General features: G+C 33.4%; 1 protein-coding gene across 1 annotated transcript; it reads left to right on the top strand.

The window, feature by feature from the left end:
• Positions 1-8,761: 8,761 nt before the first annotated feature.
• Positions 8,762-21,591, top strand: LOC107864615 (TNF receptor-associated factor homolog 1a). Its single transcript, XM_016711031.2, has 13 exons — positions 8,762-8,917; positions 10,049-10,269; positions 11,920-12,031; positions 13,095-13,183; positions 13,275-13,343; positions 13,426-13,555; positions 15,450-15,608; positions 15,835-16,183; positions 16,863-16,975; positions 17,356-17,500; positions 18,437-18,906; positions 18,993-19,176; positions 19,961-21,591. Exons 2-13 carry the CDS (start codon positions 10,089-10,091, stop codon positions 21,395-21,397), a joined length of 3,438 nt encoding a protein of 1,145 aa, XP_016566517.2. The 5' UTR covers positions 8,762-8,917; positions 10,049-10,088; the 3' UTR covers positions 21,398-21,591.
• Positions 21,592-23,504: the final 1,913 nt, after the last annotated feature.

The raw sequence follows: 23,504 nt of genomic DNA, 5'->3' as shown, positions 1-23,504 counted from the left end.
TTTTTTTTGTATCTTTGTGATGACATGACTGCTAAATCGAACAAAAGAAGCACAAAAATATTCTGTTGCGTGACAACAACCTTAGCAAAAAGGAGTACAAAAGTACAGAAACAATAAGTTTAAGAGGAGTAATATAACATCGTAGAATTTAGATGTGTAATAACAACTTTAAACATAACGTTTGGGGTAATCACATTCTTATAGAGGTCATTTAGGCATGTTATTTATATTATTGTTGTTTCTATATATTGATTAAAAGGTTCCAAAAACTGAAATGATAAAAAGTCATCTTAATTAAAGATGGAATCAACTAAAATATGCTTAGTAGTTAATCATAGGTAACCAATTTCAAATGTCATCAAAGGAAGCATTGTTAGAATGGATACCTAATTAACTCTAATATATACAGACAATAATGCAATTTATGAAGACATGGTCTTTTCAGGATTACTACTATATAACATGCAAATAGAATAAATATAAATATTATTGTTATATGATTGAGAAAATATCTGATGGGAAATCTATTAATTGTTATGGTAGCCTTGTCAAAACAATTATTTTATTTGACACTAATAATTTCTAAATCTATTGAAAATTAGCGTTAAAAATTATGTATGCATTAATGATGTTACAGACAAATTAAACTTTGGTACTAAACATGGCAGTACTATTAAGAGATTAGTAGAGTAAATCTTCGAAATGAATTTATAAAAGAGGAGCGAGCTTTATGATATTATTGATAACTAGTTTAGGATACGTGCATTGCACGTGAATTTTTATTCTTATAAAAAATACTTAAATATATAATTATAAGAATGAATTATGTGTAATATAAATTAACGCTTAAATAAATATAATATTCATTTAAATGAAGAGATAATATTAATACATTGACACAAAATTTGTATTCCAAGTAAATTGAATATTTTTTGAATTTGCAAGGACAATCAATATATATTATTTAGTTAATTATATAGTATATGTCCCTGGCTAATGTGGAAAATGACTAAATATGTGTGTTATATATTTCATCAAAATAAAAGAAAAAAGAAGATACTCATATTATTTTCAATATCTCTATCTAAAAAACAAACAAATATAATAACTAAAATATGAATTATTAAGATTAATACCTTCATCAAATACTCTATCTTGCATACTTAACAAATTTTAAAAAACAGAAGATTCACATTTACAAAAATCTAATCTAAAAAACTTTTTCTCCTCTAGAAAATCGCTATTTAAAAAATAAATAAATATAATAATTAAAATTTGAATGATTAAGAAAACCTTCATCAAATACTTTGGTTACATGCCTTTTGTTCAAAAAATCTCTATGCAAAAAATAAATAAATATAACAATTAAAATATGAATGATTAAGATTAAGACCTTCATCAAATACTCTGTCGACATACCTTAACAAATTTTTAAAAAGAAAAGATCTAGATCTACAAAAAGTATAGTTCAAAAACTTTTGCTCCTCTAGAAAATCTCTATCCAAAAATTAAACAAATATAATAATTAAAATCTGAATGATTAAGATTAAAACCTTCATCAAATACATTGGACACAGACCTTAACATTAAAACAAAAAATGTTCAACTCCTTGTTATCCTTTCTGCAACTTTAGTCTCCAAGCTCCCTTTTGCTCCAACAACTTCTTCATGACCATAATACACTTTTTTCACGTGAATAAAGAAATATGTTCATTAGTTAGAAGTCCAAACTTTTAGGAAAAAAAATATAATCAAAACCGAGTTTCAATTAAACGTAGAAAGAAACAAAAACAATCTATCTAAAAGATAACGTCATAAAGCTATTCTCAATCGTTGTTTTGTTTTTCTGCTTTCTAAGTCTAATATTTCTGTAAAGTTGTAGAAATTCCTTGTCAATTCTACAGTCAATATGTTCACATCCCTAAATATGATATAGAACTTTGTGTTAAAAATTGTAATGCAATACAAAATTAATATTATTGAACTTAATCGATTTACATTATAAAGTTGAAGTACAAATCCATTTGAAAGACATCAATAGAAATTGTCTATGAAGTTGATAATAATTAGTTTTTGTAAATTTCAAGAACATACAAAGATTTTAAAAAACTTACCTCAAATTACAAGCAAATTTAACTTATTAAAAGTTTAGAAAACTTAACTCAAATCACAAACAAATTTGTATCTTTAATCAAAAGATATACTCCCTCCGTTTAAAAAAGAATGACCTACTTTCCTTTTTAGTCCGTTTCAAAAAGAATGACCTCTTCTCTTTTTTGGCAATACTTTAATTTCAACTTTCCACCTGACATGTTTATGACCACAAAATTAAAGAAATTTTTTATACATTTGACACTACTTTAATTTAAAACCACAAGATTCAAAAGTCTTCTTTATTTTCTTAAACTTTGTGCCAATTCAAAGTAGATCATTCTTTTTTAAACGGAGGGAGTATCAAGATTCCATAAAAAATTTCGCATTAGCAACTTTCTATCAAAAATACATAATGATTTGTTTATTGTAAACTTCAAGTACATACTAAAAGTATAGATAACTTACCTCAAATCTCAAACAAATTTATTTCTTTAATCATAGATACTATCAAGATTGTAATTATCAAGAACATGCTAAAATTTTAGAAAACTTACATTAAATCATAAGCAAATTTATCTCTTTAATCATAGATGCTATAGTCACCCTACAACCCTAGAGCCATCACTATAGTCAACATATTAGAATTTGAATTCATCAATCAACTAGACGAAGAGTTGATATCTAGTAATTGTAACCACAAAACTTCAATTTAACAAAAACAACAACTTATAAGGTACTACATAAATTGTAAAAATATAACAAAACTTATCCTCCATAATAAACTATGTTTTCTTCTCAATTTAAGCATTTAAGATTAGTTTGTAAGTATAGACATACTTCAAGATCCATCCATCTATAAGTTTCGATCTATGTTGTCACGACATTGATTTTTACCTTCACCCTGGCAATACCAAAATCAACCACTTTAATGACCTTAAAAGAAACATTAGGTAAAATTTTATGCTATATTGATCTTGACTAAGCTAACAAAAGATACAACATGTATATAATATTTTTGCGTACTCAATTAGAAAATACAAAGCCTTAAAAAAAGATATATTGGATAATTTAACACTTAGTCAATCATACTGAGTGATTCTCTTAGTTGAAAAAATTACTACATGATACCACATATAATAGTTGTACCTTTGTCGCACACATTCTTTGTAATGCAAAGGTCTCTTAGTATATCAATATATATTCCCGCCTCGTTCTTCTGACCTTCTCACCATTAAAATAGAGAATGATCATCTGAAATCACAGTACTAAATCACATCAACTCCGATATAATATAGATTTTCTGCATTCATAAACATAGTCAAGATTTCATACATTAAAGAATATGAACTTAAAAAGAAAATATATCTTTCCCGAAGAAAAAAAAACGAACAACAATTCGAGTGCTTTCTATATAAAACAAACACGAGAAATAATTCTCTCTCTATATATATACATAGATATATAACAAATTATAAACATATACTTGATAAGTAACAGGGTAAGTATTAGAGAATGCTCTGGCAACACTTCTGTTGCATCCATTAACGTTATTCCGACAAAATATTGAGCTAAAATAACTTAAAACGGATTAAAAAGAGGTGAATATTTAGAAAACACAAGCATAAGTAAACCAAATAAACCTCACTGACTAAAATAAATTATAACTCACTGAAAATAAACAAATAAGCACAATACTAAAAATTTAAAAACTCAAGTTTTTGAACGATGATAAAACTAAGTTATGAGAAAATATTGAGTTGTTGCCATAAGCTCAGCAGATCACGAATCCATGAAGACTTCGCCTAATTTTGTCTCTCACAAGACCCCTTGTTCTCAAATTACATTACAATTCGTCAATTATGATAAGTGCAGATGTGAAAGACGATGGTAAGCAGACTATTGTTTTTCATGATGAGTTTCATTCAGATGTGAAACACGATGATAGTAAACAAGCTCTTGTTGAGATTCATGCAGATCATGTGAAACACGATGATAGTAAACAGACTCATGTTGAGATTCATGCAGATGTGAAAGACGATGGTAAGCAGACAGTTGTTTCTCATGTTGAGATTCATTCAGATGTGAAACATACTCAACATGATGGAGATGAAGAAGATGAAGAAACATTAGAGGAGGAGCTTCCTTATATACATGAGTTGAAAGACCTCTACAATTTGCTCTGGGTTTATAATTTGAATTCGACAGTTGAAACCACAGACCTGTATACAATTTTCTCGTTGTTTGAAGTGATAACTGCTCAAGTTTTTAAAGATGGCAAGACTGGATATAGCCTCTGCTATGGTTATGTTGAGTTTCAAGACGAGTTGGACTGTGTGCAAGCATATTTTACGATGAATGATTGGGATTTTATTTCTAGTCAAAAGGTACATACGGTTAGGAGTCCTTTTTATATTAGGAGACCTTTTTCTATCATTCTTTTCAATATATTTTAGGACTCATATATTTATTTCTTTCCTTATATTTATTTTATTGAATTTGTAATTTAAATAGAATATGCGAAAAGACAATTTTGTCTAAAGGAAAGATTTTTAATGAAGGGCAAAAAGTTCAAACGTGATTTACAAGACCCTTCACACTTTTAAGATAATAGAGATTAGTTTAATCACACGTGTCTCGCACGTATAACGTTTGATTAATTAAAATTAAATGATTTTATTCATTGCAGAGATTTTTAATAAAGTGTAAAAGTTCAAATCACAATTTCAAAAATCTTTCACACTTTAATATAATAATGTAAACATTAACATATACACATATATGTTGGCCAATATATATTTTACCACCAAAAGTTTCAAATGGTTGGTGGATCAATTACTTTTGGTTTGCCATATAGTACCTCTTTCACTTGTTGCCACACACTAAGAGAGACGCATCAATTTGAATCAATTTGTGTTATGATTATTTTTCTTTTTTATATATATTTAAAATCTTTCCTTATTTTTAAAGTCAAATCTTTATAAAATCATTTATTACATTCTTATTACATAGTTAAAACTTTTAAAAATCTGATACTTCTTAAATTTTTTTCTTATTCTAATAGTTTTATATCTAATTCTAGATTTTTCAAATCTTCTTAAAATCAAATTTAGTTGATTTAGAATTTTTAAACTAATGAAAAAAATATCAGTTGCCATTAATTTTGATGATCTTTAATAAGGAAAGATTTTACCATAAATATATTTAATTAATTTCAACTCTTAAATTAGGAAAAAATATTGAAATTCTGATAACTTCTAATAAGGAAAAGTTTTACCATAAATATATTTAATTAATTTTTAACTCTTAAATATTAGAAAAAATAGTGAAAAGACGATTTTGTCTAAAATAGTGACTTTTAATGAAGGGCAAAAAGTTTAAACAATATTTTTAACGTTCTTCACACTTTTAGTATATTATTATTATTATTATTATAATTATTATTATTATTATTATTATTATAAATATTAATATTTATATAGATTATAGATATCGATATAGATTATGGATATAGATGTAATTCGGGATATTAAGAGATAATATCGGAAAAGACTTCATTTTTCATTGCTTCAAAGAATTTAAATTTTTAAAAGGGAAAAAGGTCAAATATGCTCCTGAACTTTGTGAAAAGGTTCAAATATACCCTCTGTTACAAGTTTAGTCCACTTATACTCCCACTGTTAAAGTCTAAGAACATATATACCATTTTGATCGTTAAATGATGTGTTGGAGATTTACAAACCCCCTTTCCTTTTTCTTTAAAAAAGTTTTAATTATCACATAAATAAAATAACTGTCACATCACAAAATATAAATCCACCCAACTTTTCTGCCCTAAATTCGATCCGTCCCATTATCCATTGACCATTCTTTAACTCTTCATTCATTCTCTCATTTTCAATTTGTTTATCTTTATTCGCCGGCCTAAAAGCTAAATCGGTTAACTCCAATAGTAGAGGATTTTTAAATAAAAATATACTATTAAAATGATATTCCTTTCTCTTTCTTCGTCTCTTCTCCTACATACCATTTGTTGGGTTCGAAATCGAGATGACGTCATGCGGAAGCTAGTAGTTACAAACCATCATGATGATAATTCAGATAATAAAGAAAAAACATACTAAAAAACATATTATTGATATGATTTGGTCAAACGACCTACATATTATAAACTAATAAACTAATATTAAAAAAGTATAGAACCTATTGGAAGAAATCTTTCCCTAAATCAAACTCTTTTGAGGACTACATAGTGGATGCTACTGTGTCATTGTATGAGAAGGAAGGGTTTTCTGTTTATAGCGTTCCAAAACCCTTCCTCTTAAAAAGAGATTTGCCAAATATGAAAAAGTTTTATATTTCTCTTTCAAAACAATAAAAATAATTATGATATTACTTTTATTTTCCTTATAAGAAAAATAAAACTTAAATTTGGTGAGTAAATCAGGGCAAAAACCCTAACAAATTTCCTCTTTTTGACTTGATTTTCTTCACTTGATCTGCATTCTTCACATCACATGCATGAACTTTCATTCTTGATATAATCTTCATAACTGTTGCTTGCCATGGTTAAAAATAAAGTTTAAAATATCATGATTAAAAATGGATTAAAAATTAATAGTTTATTTTTACTTTTAAAGATACAACAACAAGAATGTTGAAAATATAGTTGAAACTTGTTCTTCACATGTAGTTGGACAAAAATCTTTATTATCATTCAATTAATTGCAAATTGATTAGAACCGCCTTGAAATTATTTTCAGTCTCATTTCACCAAACCACTAGATCTTTGAACCGTAGGCTCTAATACCACTTGTTGGGTTCGAAATCGAGATGGCGTCATACGGAAGCTATTAGTTGCAAACCATTGTGATGATAATTCAGACGACGAAGAAAAAACATATTATTAATATGATTTGGTCAAATGACCTATATATTATAAACTAATAAACTACTATTAAAAAAGTATAGAACCTATTGGGAGAAATCTCCCTCTAAACCAGACTCTTTTGAGGACTACATTGTGGAAGCTACTATGTTATTGTATGAGAAGGGAGAGTCTTCTATTTATAGAGTTCCAAAACATTTTCTCTTAGAAAGAGGTTTGCCAAATATAAAAAACTTTTATATTTTTCTTTTAGGAAAAGTAAAAGTAATTATGGTATTACTTTTATTTTCCTTCTAAGAAAAATAAAACTTAAATTTTATAAGAAAATCCGAACAAAAATCCTAACACCATTTTTCTTCTTATAACAAACCTTATGCGTTTTGAGATCTCATCACACTGTCATTTCTCAGCAAAAGTTGCTCAAGCAAACCTCCACTTTTCTTGGAAAGAGGTGGGGGTGCGGGGTTCACAAATTCTTTATATACATCTTAAGAATTTTTCACTAATTTTAATTTTTATATATTGTTTCGTTGTTTACAGATATTCAGTTAATTTAAGTGGAGGGATGATGGAGAAGAGGAGACTATAAGGAGCAGTTTGTTATGTTGCTGCTTTTGTTGCTACAGTTTTAGGAAGGCAAATTAAGATAAACAAATTGGAAATGGGAGAATAAATGAAGAATTAAAGAATGAATAATGAATATTGGGCCGGGCCGGGTTCAGGATGTAGAAAAGTTGGGTGAATATATATTTTGTGATATGATAATTATTTTGTTTATGTGGCAATTAAAATTTAAAAAAAAGGGGAAAAGGGGTTTATAAATTTCCAGCACATCATTTAACCGTCAAAGAGGTATATATGCTCCTAAACTTTAACAATGGAGGCATCAATGGACTAAACTTGTAACAGAGAGTATATTTGAACATTTTCACAAAATTTATGGGCATATTTGACCCTAATCCCCTTTTTAAAAGATTATTGATGGTAGAAAAAGAACTAACATAACTATTCGTTCAAGTTTGATGTTTAGAAATCCAAATATTCGTATTCCCATAAAGTAGGGTTTGAGTATACTAAATATACACAGTTCATATTACTATATTAGAGGGGGAATAAAAAGGCTATGTTCCATTAACCAAATGACCCTAAATGGACAAATCCCAAGAATATCAACAACAATATAGCAATATATTTTCGTAAAATAGAATCTGAAAAGGGTAAGTATATGCAATCTGTAGTTGATTTTGAACTATGTCAAATGTGAGTTAGAGAAAATATTTTCCATAGATTTCTATCTCAAGACAAAAACAATTCAAAAATAAAATAAAATACAGAAGCAATATATATTAAAACAACAAATAATAATAAAAATAAACTATTATAAAGTAATACTCCAGTTGATCTATCCAAGACAATCCTAAGAATATGAGTAAAAAAAAATCATAAAAATTAAATTACGTGTTACTGATTTGATGTAGTAAGTATCTCATAAAATTAAAGATCTACACAAATTGATCTGAACACCATAATCCTAAAAAAAATAAAGTAATCACAAAAATTATTACAAAAATGCAATTAATTATAGCAAAGAGAAAAACCCTAAAAATTTTATGTTATAATATTTCACAATTTATTAACCTCCCCCCACTCCCCTCCTAAAAGAACAAGAGAAAAAATGAAATTACAAGAGAAACTGAAATTACGATAAAAGGGAAAACCCTAGAAAATCATGAAAATAGCAAAAAAGGTAATTTATTTATTTTTATATTTATGTACTCCTAACAGATGGAGATAAAAAATAAAAATATAAATAAACTTATATATATATATTTCCGTCTCTGTTCTTCCACCTCTCAAATCTCTCTCTTTCTAATTTAATTTTATTTGTGTCTGTCTAACACACAGCTTCCATTATTCACCATTTGACAAAAGCTTCAGGTTTTTGCCTCTTTTCTTCGATCTACTCTTTTTATTTTCATTTATTAATTTTATTAATTTAATTAAACTATTATTTTTTTAAAAATTAGCTTCTACTCCCCCCTTTTTTGGGCGTTTTAAGGTTTATTTGTATCTTTTATTATGTGGGTATTTATTGTAATTTGTATTTGGGGTGTTGATAATTGTAAATTCCTTTTATGAGTTTTTGTCAAAGTTGGGTTTTTAGTAAATTAGTAATTGATTCTTGAAATTTGGTGAGTTGGGTTTGGAGTATAATTGGATTTTTTGTTTTGGGGTTGTTCTTGATTTTGTGGAAGTTGGGTTTGAATTAGGGTTTATTTGGGAGTTATCCTTATGTGTTTTTTCAGGTGTTGTATAGTTGTGAATTATAATTTCTTCTTATTTGGAATGTGCATAAATTTGTAATTTTTTGGTCAATGTTTAAGATTTTTTTAATGTAATGTGTATGTAGGCCTAGGAGTTCTTTAGATAACTGTAGTGTTCAGCATGTTGCATTGGTGTTCAGCATGTTGCATTGCTTTCTACGAAAACAAATAATGTTTGTTGTTTTTTTGAATTATTATTATTGTCTTTCCATATGGATAATCTGGAATTAAATGCACGGACTCTTCATTTTTTATGCCGCACCTGTATCGGATTCTCTGAATATATACTTGTGTGGAGAATCCAACGTGGACCCATCAGTGGCGGCGGATCCATGATTTTCACTGAGTGGTTTTAAAAATAAAAAAGTTTTGTTTGGGATTTGAACTTGGAACCTCAACCTCTAGGTGAATTTAGAACCTCCCTCGACAACTAGGACAACCTCTAATCTTATGTTTAGGAGGTTCAATCTCTCTCTCTCTCTCTATATATATATACATAAATTATTTAAAAAATACCTTATATATACAACTTAAATTTTTGCGGAGGGGGTTTGGGTGAACCCCCTCGTTCCCCTCTAAATCCGCCCTGGCAGCCGTTGACATTTTTGAAGACGGGCAACATAGCCTTGAATATACAATTCAAGGGTTTTGTTAGAGCTTTTAGATTTGAAGGTTCAGCCTTTTGTATGGATTTACCTTTCTGTTTCTATATTTGATGTGGTTTAATCATTTTTGGATGGAAAAGGCGAGGCTTTTAGCATTTTGGTGGGAGTTGTGGGCTGAGAATGGCTTCAGGTGCATCTGAGGAAGCAGGTAGCACTAGGTCTTTGGAGGCACTGTCAAATGGCCAGCAGAGATGCCAATCTAGTGAAGGGTTGGCCGAATGGAGGTCTTCGGAGCAGGTGGAGAATGGAATTCCGTCAACATCGCCTCCTTACTGGGACAGTGATGATGATGAAGATGCTGGTATGCTGCTAGTCATTTTCTATGTTTTTTCTTTTCATACTTTTGCTTCTTGAAAGACGTTCTTTGCCAGTTCCAATGTTTTCTTTCCATACTTAGTTGAGGGAAGTTGAACCATTCGTGTGATAGATTGGTAGTTGCTTGCAGTTTTTCATTACAGACTTATTTTTTTAATCTGCATCACCATTATTCCTTTCTGCAAAAAATTAAGTGGAATCATTGACATCTTTCTTTTTGGTGTCAGAGTTCTGATTATTATTGAGTTTGAGTTTGAGTCTTGTTGATGATGGTGTAATTGGTTTAATGTCTTGCTCAGATTTTCTTAAACTGCTTACTTTGAAGATGAACCAAATATCAATTAAAATTGATTGCTTATGAACTACACCCGTCATTGGTGGGCGGACTTTCTCCTGGTTTTTATGATAAACTACATCAGTTACTCTACTGGAAGAGGATCTTTACTTAGGGGATGCTCTCTTTTTGTTTTTGTATCCAGGGATCCAAGATTATGTCATTGACAGCACTATCTCACTGCTTGTTCTGTTTCAATAACTATACTTGTCATCGGTGGTTGTTATGTGGATTTCCTGGTTATTTGAATTATTTATTCAGTTCTAAGTTTGACAGAGTGTTCAGTGATCTGTTGTTTGATGGAAACTGGAAGATTTTTGGATTAGAAAATCCTTATTTACAGGATTGTGGCAGTGCTCCTTTTGTTTTTTAATCAATATAGAAACTTTCTTCTTGAAGAAATTATCTTGTTGATTGATATCTATATTGTTTCAAAATATTCTGCAGGTAGGCCTTTATAATTTTTAGTTTTATACCCAGTCCTCATCTCAAAGTGTGTTCTTAGGATTCGTGTTTCTACAACAAGAATATCTATTTGGATTAATTTGACTATCTCATTCAAACCTCGTCTAAACTGCTTACTGTTTGTAGGTTAGCTTTTAGGATATACTGTTGGTTTTCAATTTAACAGTCTCTTGGCCAATATATCCTGGCTAATTGGTAGTTGACCAAACCCACACACATGTTTCTTACTCCTAAATCAGTTCCATAATTCTCCTCTTGTTGTGCTTTTTCTAGTTTGTAAATATAAAGTAAACCAGTCTAGTGTCTCAAATGTATAAATTCTAGGAGGGTCCAATGATCAACATAAATTCTAGGAGGTTTACTGCTATCTAAGACCTAAGCAATAATGTGAAGTAGATTTTACCAGAAGTAACGTTTTCTCTGCAGTGGAATCTAATTACACTATTATTGAAGAGTAGTTTTCTTTTAAAGCTCCTTGTCTCCGATTTACATTTGCTTTATTCATTTTGGGGTTGGTGCTGATGTTGGACTGTTGATAAAAAAGAAGCAGTAGCAGCTATCTAGAACTGTTTAGCAGCCTGCTTTCCATAATGCATGTGGTTTTGAAATGCCATTACTGGACTCTGAGTTGTGTGTGCCTCTAGGCTGTGAGACTACTAGTATTTCTTTAGAAGTTTGTTCCTTACGCTTCACTATCTCTCTCTCTCCTTTTTTTTTTTTTTTTGAGAATGGTAACATGTCTTACAGTTTGCCATCTCTTTCTTTTTGTATCCTTTTATGTGCTTATTGGAAGCCCCTTTGGTTATTTATTCATTTATTCTCGCTTATTGTTCTTAGGACCTAAACCTTCTGAGCTTTATGGGAAATATACCTGGAAGATTGATAAGTTTTCACAAATTAACAAGAGAGAACTTCGGAGTAATGCATTTGAGGTTGGAGGCTACAAATGGTATGATCTTTGGGAAGAATTATTTTCTGACACGTACTTGTACGGTGGCCCTTGTATGTGGTCTCATCCCTTTAAATTTGGCCGGAAAGAACTTATGCATTCTTATATTCTTAACTACTTGTAGAACAAACTATATATTGTTCAATAAGCATAATTCTGTACGTGCAGTGCGTATCAATTTCAAAAACTATGCTAATGCTTTCTCTATGTCTATGGATGTCTACCTGGATAAAGTTAAATGTAGTGGGAAGAGAATTGGACTTCTCTATTTTCTACCGGTAGAGGTAGGAACTAAGAAGTTTGTGGAGTGAGTTATTTATGCACATACTTTTCATTAGTTTGGATCCTGTTCCATTGGTTTAGAAGAGGAGCCAGGATATAAGAGGGGAAGAGAAAAGGGCTATTCCCCGTGCTTGGTTTTGAATTCAAATTAGGTGAGCACACAACTCATCCATGTGATAGAAAATTGCAGAGAAACTTGTTTATAAGTGCATACTTTGTTTTTGGTTTGGAACATGATAAGTTTGGCCTAGATTAGGAGTCAAGTGCAGGATTAAACAAAAGAGAAGGGGAAAGGGTTTTGTGGTGCCTTTGTTAGGAAGTAGAAGTAGAGGGACATGCACCTTGTCCAGTCATCTTTACAATCCTACTTGAAATTGGATGAATATAAGGAATTTGATCTATTTTGACTTCCTGGTGGATACTTACCTTAGAAAAGTGTAGGAGCTTCGTCCCTGCACCCCCATGTTACCTTTTTTTAGTGAGAGATTGCATGACTGCTGATACTGTTAATATACTCTTAGAAAGTAGGCTGACGACTGCTGGAGTTTGATCACTAGGTTATCCCTTCCATTGATAGAGAGGTAATCATAGACACCGTTAATCTTGCTTCCTATTAAGTTTTGTAGATTGTGTTGTAGCAAGTTTGATATTCTTACACCCAAAATGGCTATTTACTGTAATCTTGTATGACCGTTTATTCCTCTTATTGAATGACAATTCGCAGTTCAGGAATTATAGAATTACTGACAAATGCTTGTTGTGATCAAACTGTTTGCGGCAGGTATATTTTGATTTACCCACAAGGATGCGATGTGTGCAATCATCTCTCTTTGTTTCTGTGTGTGGCTAATCATGACAAGCTCCTTCCAGGTGTGATAATGTTGGTAGTTCACCCCAAACTATCTTCAAAGTCTTGCTGCAGCTGTGATGTTGATATTTTCTTTTCTTTTGATAAGTACAGGCTGGAGTCATTTTGCTCAATTCACTATTGCTGTGGTGAACAAAGATCCTAAGAAGTCTAAGTATTCGGGTGTGTAAATTACATTTGGTCTTTTGCAATGAATCTTGAAATCTTTGCTTGTTCGTGTTGACACAATAGCAAATTTCTGCAGATACATTACATCGATTCTGGAAGAAAGAACATGATTGGGGTTGGAAAAAGTTTATGGAGCTTTCAAAAGTTTTAGAAGGATTTATTGATGCTGATACCCTCATAATTAAAGCTCAAGTTCAAGTTATCAGGTCTTTTCTCACTTTAATCTGTATATATAAAAAAAAGGCAGCCCGGTGCACTAAAGTTACTGCTATGCGCGGTGTCCGGGGAAGGGCCCCACCACAAGGGTGTATCGTACGCAGCCTTACCTTGCATTTCTGCCAGAGGCTGTCTCCAAGGCTTGAACCCGTGACCTCCTGGTCACATGGCAGCAACTTTACTAGATACTCCAAGGCTCCCCTTCCACTTTAATCTGTATATATTCTAATTTTATATCAATTTTTGTACATTGCGTTACCTACGGCATGGTTAGTTGTAGCCTCATAGCATGATTTTCCACCACCAGTTGCTAGTCTATTATGCACTTGGTAAACACCAAAAGTGCTCATGAGCCAAAATAATGATTTTTCAACTTTTAAGCACTTTTGGTTTGTCCAATCTTTTTATTGTTTTCTCCATCTCCATTTTATTTATTTCTTTCGTTCATATTTTTTTTTTCCAAATAAAATACTTGTAACTTGACATTTTGGTTATTTTAATGGAAAAGTGCTCATCAACATTTCTTTCACCAAACACACCAACGACTTATTATCAGTTTCAACACTTTTATCCAAGCATGTAAGTATTTAAATCAATTTCAATTTATTAGTTATTTTTAATATGATTCTGCTTCATGCCTGGAAGCTTTTAAAGGACTAGTTGGTTCGACCTTTTCGTTCAACATAGGTTTTCACATATAAAAATAGTATCAGAGATGTCAACATGGATAGAACATGCATAAATGTTTGACATGGACGTGCTGACATAAATTTTCTATGAGATGCTTGACACAGCACAATGGATTTTTGGTTTTCAATATTTTCCTCTTATAGCATCACTATTAGCATGTATGGGTTCGAATGGAAACTAAAAGTTGAAACACATTCTTGTATTAATATTTTATGGTTATAGTACGTAACTTGATAACTCATTATTACCTCACATAGATAGTTTCATTGGTGTTACTAGGTTTTGTATATCTCAGGAAGAATGAGACATGGGATAGGAGTCTTCAAATATGCTGATGTCATGTATTTGTTGGTTAAACCATGAAAGGAAAAGTTGGGAGATCAATGATCTGTTTAACCTGTTTGATGTATGTCTGCATTGGTCATGTCAAACATGGTTCTTGATGTGGACATGATGACATTTAGAAATGTTGGTACTTTGCATATAATAGAGTTTGTGCCTTAGTTTCTTTTATTTTGGGTGTAAATAGGACCTTATGGGGAATATAGATGACTTAGTAGAATTCATAGGAAAAGTGTAAAGTCTTACCTTTTCAGTTTCTAGCTCTTTCCGATGTCCTCTTGGACCAAAAAAAATATATCCCCTCGACATCATTTTAGGTGACGGGTTTTTGTGATATATGAAATAGTTATCTTTTTTTTTTTTAAAAAAGACTATTTGAACCCCATTGCCACTTGCACTAAGATAGACTTAGGAGACAAGATAGTCTTTTGTATGAAGGCAATATTATTTTGGAAGTTTTGTCTCTCTTTTAAGTTTTCAGGTTAACTCTTTTTTTCCACCGCTAGAAAATCCCCCCCTCCCCTCTGTTTGAGCGTAAAGTGCTCTTCTCTTTAAAATAATCCGTACTTTATAGTATTATCTAGTGGTTTGTTACCCCATTTTGTTGTTTGTTTTTACGTTTTCTGTTTGTTATACTATTATTTTTCATGAGCCGAGGGTATCAGAAACAACTTCTCACAACTTCTCTACTTCATCTGAGGTAGTTGTATGGGGATGGCATACACTTTACCCTCCCCACCCTGGACCCCACTTTGTGGGAATACACTGGGTATGTTGTTGTTGTTGTAGTATGCTAAGCTGATGGATCTCAAATGGAGATCCTGACTAATCTGAATATGTCTTTGTTTGTAGGGAGAGAGCTGATCGTCCCTTCCGTTGCCTTGACTGTCAATATAGGAGGGAGCTTGTTAGAGTATATTTGACCAATGTTGAACAGATCTGCCGCCGTTTCGTGGAAGAGCGTCGAGGAAAACTTGGAAAGTTGATAGAGGATAAAGCTAGATGGTCGAGGTAAGGTGTAAATTTTCTCAATTGATTACCTGGTTCCAGAGACTGTTAGCCTAGCTTTGTAGCTACTATTATCTATGTTTTGTCGTGTCTTATTTATCTATCTCAATAGTGGTGATGAATATGGACATTATTTTGTGTTGAATGTCATATTTGTTCCCCTTATCTGTGACATTTTTAGCTTTTTGCCTGAACGCATTCTGACTTCTCACTCGACATGGAAATTCAGTTTCTGTGCTTTTTGGCTGGGAATGGACCAAACTTCTAGGCGCCGCATGTCCCGGGAGAAATCAGATTCGATTTTGAAAGTGGTGGTCAAACACTTCTTCATTGAAAAAGAGGTTACATCTACTCTAGTGATGGATTCTTTGTATAGTGGTCTTAAGGCTATTGAAGGCCAGACTAAAGGCAAGAAAGGAAAGGGGAAATATCTGGATGCAGAAGAACAACTGGTTCCTATTGTTCGTTTGGACAAAGACATATTTGTCTTGGTGGATGATGTCTTGCCATTGCTTGAGAGGGCTGCCTTGGAACCGCTGCCTCCAAAGGAGGAGAAAGGTCCCCAGAACCGTACAAAGGTAAGTCACAGAATTCCATGGTTGAAGCCCTATTCAGAAATGCTACAAAATTTATGGCTTCAATTGCATCACCTACTGCAACTGTGTCTTCCTTCACTGCTGAAAATGGGTGTTTATGATTGAAACTGTTGTTAGTGATTTTCTTTTTACCTGTTCTAATATTGCATTAGTGTTTCTTGTTATTACTGCTCTAGGATTTATTTCTTTGTTTTAGCAGAATCTAGATTATCCCTTCTGTCAAAGGTTTTATAATAGATAAATATGCTTCAGTAATATTCCCTATTTGTTGACAAACACACATTTTATGATTCATTGACATGTTTGGATACATCTGAAGCTGCTTTCGTGGATAAGTTACTGAGTGCGAGTAAGAATGAGATTGAGATTTTGGATAGTCATAGAAAGAATTATCAAGTGGTCGAGTAAGTGAACTTTTGTTTGTTATGGATGATATTTGAACTGGGTCGCACTTGAATGTCTATGAGAACTGAAAGAATCATATATACAGCCAAGAGTTAGTTTAGTCAGAGTCACTTCTCTTACTACCACTTTTTTGGGTCTTGCCACATTCTAACATCTCTCCAGGGGAAAAGAACGAAAATAAAAGCACTTGTTCTTTTCTTCGTAGTGTATAATATCTATCCATTCTCATTTACTTATTCTATCATTCTTTGTTCAGGATGGTACTTCTGGAGAGGACTTTAACAAAGATTCCATTGAGCGTGACGAGAGGCGCCTAACTGAACTTGGTCGTAGAACCATTGAGATATTTGTCCTTGCACATATTTTCAGGTAACCATTTTAATCACTTATTTGCTCTTAACTGTGATCAAATGCAAAACTAACTGGTTGAACAGCTTTCCCACCCAACAAACAAACAAAAAAGGAGAAGAAGAGATTTCATTGCTATTGTTATTGAAATGGCTATCTATGACTCATCGAGTTACTGTTGCCGCCATTTAATGTTAGAAGAGGTCCACAGAGATTCTCTAACCTCAAATTCGGAAGCAGCTGGATTTGCAACTGTATTTTCTGCATTAATGCGGGATGATGTGTTGTACCTTATCTCAAAATTTGTGTAGTGATCTAGTTTGTGTTAGTTGTCATACTAGAGCTTTTGATGGTTAAAAATGACTTGATTATACTGATAAAACACATTTCACCCTCTGTAGTAAAATAGAGGTTTCATATCAGGAAGCTGTTGCTTTAAAGAGGCAAGAGGAGCTCATCCGTGAAGAGGAGGCTGCTTGGCTGGCTGAAACTGAGCAGAAAGCTAAAAAAGTGTCTGACAAGGAAAAGAAGTCGAAGAAAAAGCAGGTACATATCCTTTTGCATATGTTTATATTATTTGATTACACAGTTGAGATATCAGAATTATATTTTATTCATACTATGCCAGGATATCTGTTTAAGTTATGCTACCAGATCAATGTTAAAGAAACTCATGCATCTTTGACATTGTCTTTGTTACCTGGTACACATTGCTGAGTCTTCACATGGGATGAGAATTTCTCTGCCAGCTAAGAAAAGCTGGGCTATTAAATTTATACCTTCCCTACATAGTGGAATTAGGTATTAAAGTTTGAGTCTCTGTTATCTGCTATTTAACTTTAGGGGATGGGCAGCAACGTTAGTTAGGTGTTCCTTGGAATTCTTCTTATTGGCAAATTATGCTTATAGGAAATGCTGAAGCAAGGAGCTCTTTATGTCGGCTCAAGTTTTTATAGTTTGGCTTGAAAACCATGTCATGACTATCAATTATTAATGTAGTTTCCATGCTGTATCAAATGATTGTATATTCCCCTGCATCGCCTAAATTTTGTTTTCTTTGGAGATATAATCAATGAGCTTGGCTGATAAAAGCTTCTTATGCAGAAAAAACAATGTTCTCCATGAAAAAGTGTTGAAAGCTTGTATTATAATAGCAGAAAAGAAAAAGAGAAGAAGAGAGAATAGAAATTGAATTAAATGAAGGAGGTTAAGGATCCTCCCCGGACCCCACTTTGTGGGAATATACGGGGTTTATTGTTGTTGTTGTTGAAAGAAGGTTACGGATAAATTGACAAGAATCTGTGCTGAGACAGATTCAAAGTTGTGTAAAAAAAAAGTTGTAGACTTTGTCATCTAGTTTGTGCGCAAGCTCTGAACTGTTGATCGGGGGTTAGTTAATATACTTGACCTTTTTGCCTCCTGAAGAAAGTGCTTTGTGGAATATTATAGATACACTTTTATCATTTTTACCTTGTATTTCAGGGTAAACAGAAAAAGAATAACCGCAAAACGAAGGATAAGGGGAGGGATGAAAAAACTTGTATTATTGAGCAAGAGAAGACTGAACAAGATGGGTGTATTGTAGATGGAAATGACTACGAGACTGAGGAGCCAGACACAGCACTGGGAAAACCAGATATTCGGGAAGATGTTTCCGATGTTTCTGATTCAGTTGATTGTGTCCCAGAAGTAAACCAAACTGATTTTGAAGACAGAGCTGCTAGTCCTGTCAAGTGCGATACTTACACCTCTGAAATGCATCCTTCCACAGAAACTAGCTGCAGTGGATTAAATTGCCTTTCAGCTGCACAGAATGGTAGTTCAAGAAGAAGTCTTTATGCAATGGATGATAGTTCATCAACGTGTTCTACATACTCAGCTCCTTCAGTGGCTATGAATGCGCCTCATAGAGGGACTTCTTCAAACCATAAAATCCAGAAATCGCCTAACAGGTAAACCTTATTTAAAAAACTTTGGCATCCATAAATATTTTTTATGATTTGTGGTTTTTCTAATTGCTGGTGCCTCAACTTTTTAGAGTGGTTAACCTCAGAAGCAAGTCAACTAGTAATGCGACTGACTGGGCTAGTGAAATACATAGGCAGCCAGTAGATGCTCTTCCAGATTCAGGAAAGCCAACTAATACAACTGTAAGTTGTGGGGCAACTAGATCTGTGTCTCAGGCTATAGCGCATTCGCACGAGCAGGAAGTGGTGAAGAAGGTTTGTCATTTTCTCCCATTATGCATTCATCTCTTATTCCGCTGACTCTATATTATCCTAGAAAAAGAGCTTTACTGAGGATTTCGAGCTATAACACTCAGAGCATATTTATGGATCTTCTTTTGTTTTTGGGTTGCCCCTCTCTTTTCAGCATTTTCCTTCATGTTTGTTTATATAGCGAATGAAAAGGGGATGAAAGAACCTAAATAATCTCACAAGCTGAGTACCTGGTTCTTATTCTATTCATGCAAAAAAGGGCAAATTATACATTTTGCTGGTTGGCTAAAAATAATTACATTCTCTAGCCAAATATACAAAAAAATGGACGCTATTTGTATCATTAATGTATATTTTAAGTGTATTATTCATTAATATACAATAACATTTGCTGAGCCGGGGTCTATCGGAAACAGCCTCTCTACTTCTTCGGAGGTAGCGGTATGGACTGCGTACATTTTACCCTCCCCACACCCCACTTTGTGGGAATGCACTGGGTTTGTTGTTGTTGTTGTTGTATACAATAACATTTGCTGGCTATTATTTTTGTAAAAAGGCTATTTATGTCAATGTCTCAAAAAAAAAACCATGTTTTCCCGATATAGTGATGAACTGCCTAGGTTTTTTTTTCTTTTTTCTTTTTCGGTGGTATGCTGTTGCTCGTTTGTTCTTTGTGTTAATTTTCGTCTTTTGATTTTAGATGCAACTTTACTGTGGATGCCATGATTCTGCTTATGCTGTTTTTTCAGTGAATTCCAACTTTCATGCCAGATTTTCTTGTATGCAGGAAGTAATAGTTTCACAACAGAGAAAGCTGTCTGAGCCTGATTCGGGGAGACCTCCCTTGGAGAAGCCACATGCCATATCTCCTCCTAGAAGCCCTGCAAAAGGTTCAGTGTGTGCCATTCAGTCGAAGTCAGACCTAAAGGTCTCGACCACAAGTGATCCAAACTCTGTTAAAAGATTGTCTTCGGAGAGTCCTAAGCTGGTTCATAAATCAACTACTTCAGCTAATTCAGCTGAGACTGCTGTATTGTTGAAGGGTGATCCTCCTAAAGGTATAGAGCGACAAGTGGTGGAGAAGGCCTCGGTGCATTCGGCATCTATTATGCCTCAGAACTTCCAATCCCATCAAGTGACTGCCTCTGTGACAAATGAAAAGCCCAAATCACAAGTCCCTGCCTTGTCCAGACCCTTGAGTGCTCCTGTAGTACCTGGGCCTAGGCCTGCTGCCTCTGTTGTTTCCATGGTTACAACGTCGCCATTACTGGCACGTTCAGTGAGCGCAGCAGGTCAATTGGGCTCTGAACCTTCACCAGCAACCCACAGTTATGTTCCTCAGTCCTATCGTAATGCAATTGTGGGCAATCCCGTTTCTGGAAATGCTGGTTTTAGTCAACCCTATTCTCCAAGTTCAATGGTTAACAGTTCGAAGGCATACCCTCAACCACCTTCACTGATTTCTGGGCCATTGTTTTTACCCCAGGGCTCAGAAAGAATAGAAACTAGCTGCATCAGACCAAGTTTTTCATATGGAATGATGAATCATGATACCCTGCAGAATGGACTTCAATGTGAGAGTTCCCAGCGGGACAGCAGGAGTATATCTCGGGATCATCCTTCTGTATTGAACAAGTTTCAAAACTTTGATGTGTTCCAGCCTGTAAGTAGAACCCATGATCACATCCCATCTGAGTTCCCAGCCTGCACGTCTGGGCGTCAGTCCCAGAGTGCACTGGCTGATGAATTTCCACATCTTGATATCATTAACGACTTGCTGGATGATGAGCAAGGAATTGGAAGGACGTTAATGCCAACCACAGGCTTCCAAAGTTATAGCAATGGGTCACACCATCTGCATCGGCATTTCTCTTTCCCTGGTGATATTGGAATGTCTGCTGACTTAGGTCCTTCGACAAGTTCCTGTAGGTTTGAGAGAACGCGGAGTTATCATGATGACATCCAACATAATTTTTATGAAGGACCATTTGATAGTGCTAGAGACATGATTAGGCAGCCTAGTCCACGATTTATAAGTGGGCAGCAGATCGATGGTTTAATACCAAACCCGTGGCAGCAGCAGATGATGGGTTCTGATCCATCCTTTCTCAGAATGAGAACTGCAGAAAATGACCCCAGCTACCCATATCACGTCCCCGACTATTCAAACGTGGCTTGTGGTGTAAATGGCTATGGAGTATATAGGCCTCCAAATGGTCTTTAACAAGCTATGGAGGCTGCGCGCTATCTTGCGTTATAATAATGTACTAGAGGAGAGAGCATTTGGTATTTGGATAGTGGGAGTGAGGTTGTAACCCCCTGGCAAGGAAACATTTTGTAAAGAGTGATTATGCATGCCCTTGTTGGTTTCCATTTTTATTAGCTTTCAAAAATATGGCTTTTTCCTTATCACTTCAATTGGGGTTTTGCTGTTTTAAGAGTTTGCCCTTTCTTTCATCAAGTCTGATACTAGGGTTCATTTTCTTTTTTAGATCTTGATTGGAGACTGGTCTATGGGGTAACGACTAGGCCTATCATCGATAGTTTATCCTTATCTCACGTACCATACGACCCCGTATGGTATTGCTATCAAAAGGTCTAGGCCAATTCTCTTCTTATTGCTTAGAATGGTTTAGGGTTATTGAGGAATATATTTCATCCTAGTCTTGGTATGCTGAGTACTTCTTTCAAAGCCCACAAAGTGACTCATGGTCACGCCTAACAACTATAAATAGGGGTCAAGGTCACTTGTGATGACAAGGGTTGAGATCACTTTTGATAACGTCTAACAACTATAAATAGGGGTTGAGATTACTTTTGATAGATATCCAATAACTGAAAACCATTATTCCCCTTTAATTACTCAAAGTTGTTGACTTATTTTGATTTGACACGAAGTTTAAGAAAATAAAGAAGATTTTTGTATCTTGTGGTCTTAAATTAAAGTTGTGTCAAATTTATCAAAATATCCTTTAATCTTGTCGTCTAAAACATGTCATGTGGAAAGTTGAAATTAAAGTATTTCCAAAAAAGGAAAGCGTCATTTTTTTTTAAAACAAACTGAAAAGGAAAGTATATCATTCTTTTTTAAAACGGAGGGAGTATTATTATTTCTCTTTTGTACCACAATGCACCACTATAGGAGTAAGATCTCTTATTGTTTTCTCATCTTTATTTTTGTCTATTGTTTCTTCGATATATAATTGCATTAATTCCTCTACACAACTTGTTCAGAGCGAGGGAAAGTGAAATTCAGTTCGGTAGTCTTGAGAATAAATTGATCAAAATTTTTTAAAAGCATTTTTCTAGGAAAATAAACTCTTTAAAAATGAGGAAAATGACTTCCTGATATAAATAGGGAAAACAAGTTTCACTCATTACATTTTACATTGAATGTGTTCTCCTCACCTTGCAAATCTCCTCTCCACTCCTCTCCCCCATCCCCACCACCCCACACCCATATCTCCCATATACTATTTATCTAAATATATATACATACTTTTAAGATAAAAGTTTTTACTTACTTACCGAATATAAGAAAATAAGTACTTATTGAATATAAGAAAATAAATAAGAATTCATTTATTTTCTGTACGCACCAAACACACCCTTAGAGCGATTTTGATACAAGGAATAAGAGAGAACAAATAATTTTAGGATGAGCTTATTCCATGTTTGGTTGGGATAAAATGTATTGGTTTACTCACCCCGTGATTAGTTATCTCAGGATTGTAATATTATTTTTATTCTACTTTTAAGAATGAAATAACTAATTCGAGATAGCTAATCCTGAAATAACTCGTTTTCAATCAAATGACCTCTAGTATATGCACAACAGCAGTGGCGGAGCCAGAATTGGCATCAAGGGATTCACAAATGAACATACGAACTAGCCGAAGGGGGTTCAACATCTACTCTATATATATAAAAAATAATTTTAACCATGTATATATAATATAATTTTCCGTCGAAGGAGGTTCGGATGAACCCTACCTTATATGTTGCTCCACCCCTGCACAGCAGTGACTAGATCAAGTAGTAAGTATCGATGAATCATACTATCATTCAACCCACACTCCACTGTCAAGCATGCACGTAAATAATTTTTGCAGGGAGGAGCTACCCTTTGCCATATAGAACGTAAATTATGCTATATATGCATGGTTAAAATAAATTTTTTATGTATATATATTAAATGTTGAACCCCCTTCGGTTAGTTCGTATGTTCATTTATGAACTCCCTTAGTGCAGGAGCGGATCGAGGATTTTCAGTGAGGGGGTTCAATAGTACATATACGGACTAATCGAAGGGGGTTCAACCTCTATTATTT

The sequence above is a fragment of the Capsicum annuum genome, chromosome 3 (assembly GCF_002878395.1).
Source record: "Capsicum annuum cultivar UCD-10X-F1 chromosome 3, UCD10Xv1.1, whole genome shotgun sequence".
NCBI classification, from domain to species: domain Eukaryota; kingdom Viridiplantae; phylum Streptophyta; class Magnoliopsida; order Solanales; family Solanaceae; genus Capsicum; species Capsicum annuum.
Note: the sequence above shows the minus strand (reverse complement) of the source record. Positions and strands in the feature narration are given on the sequence as shown.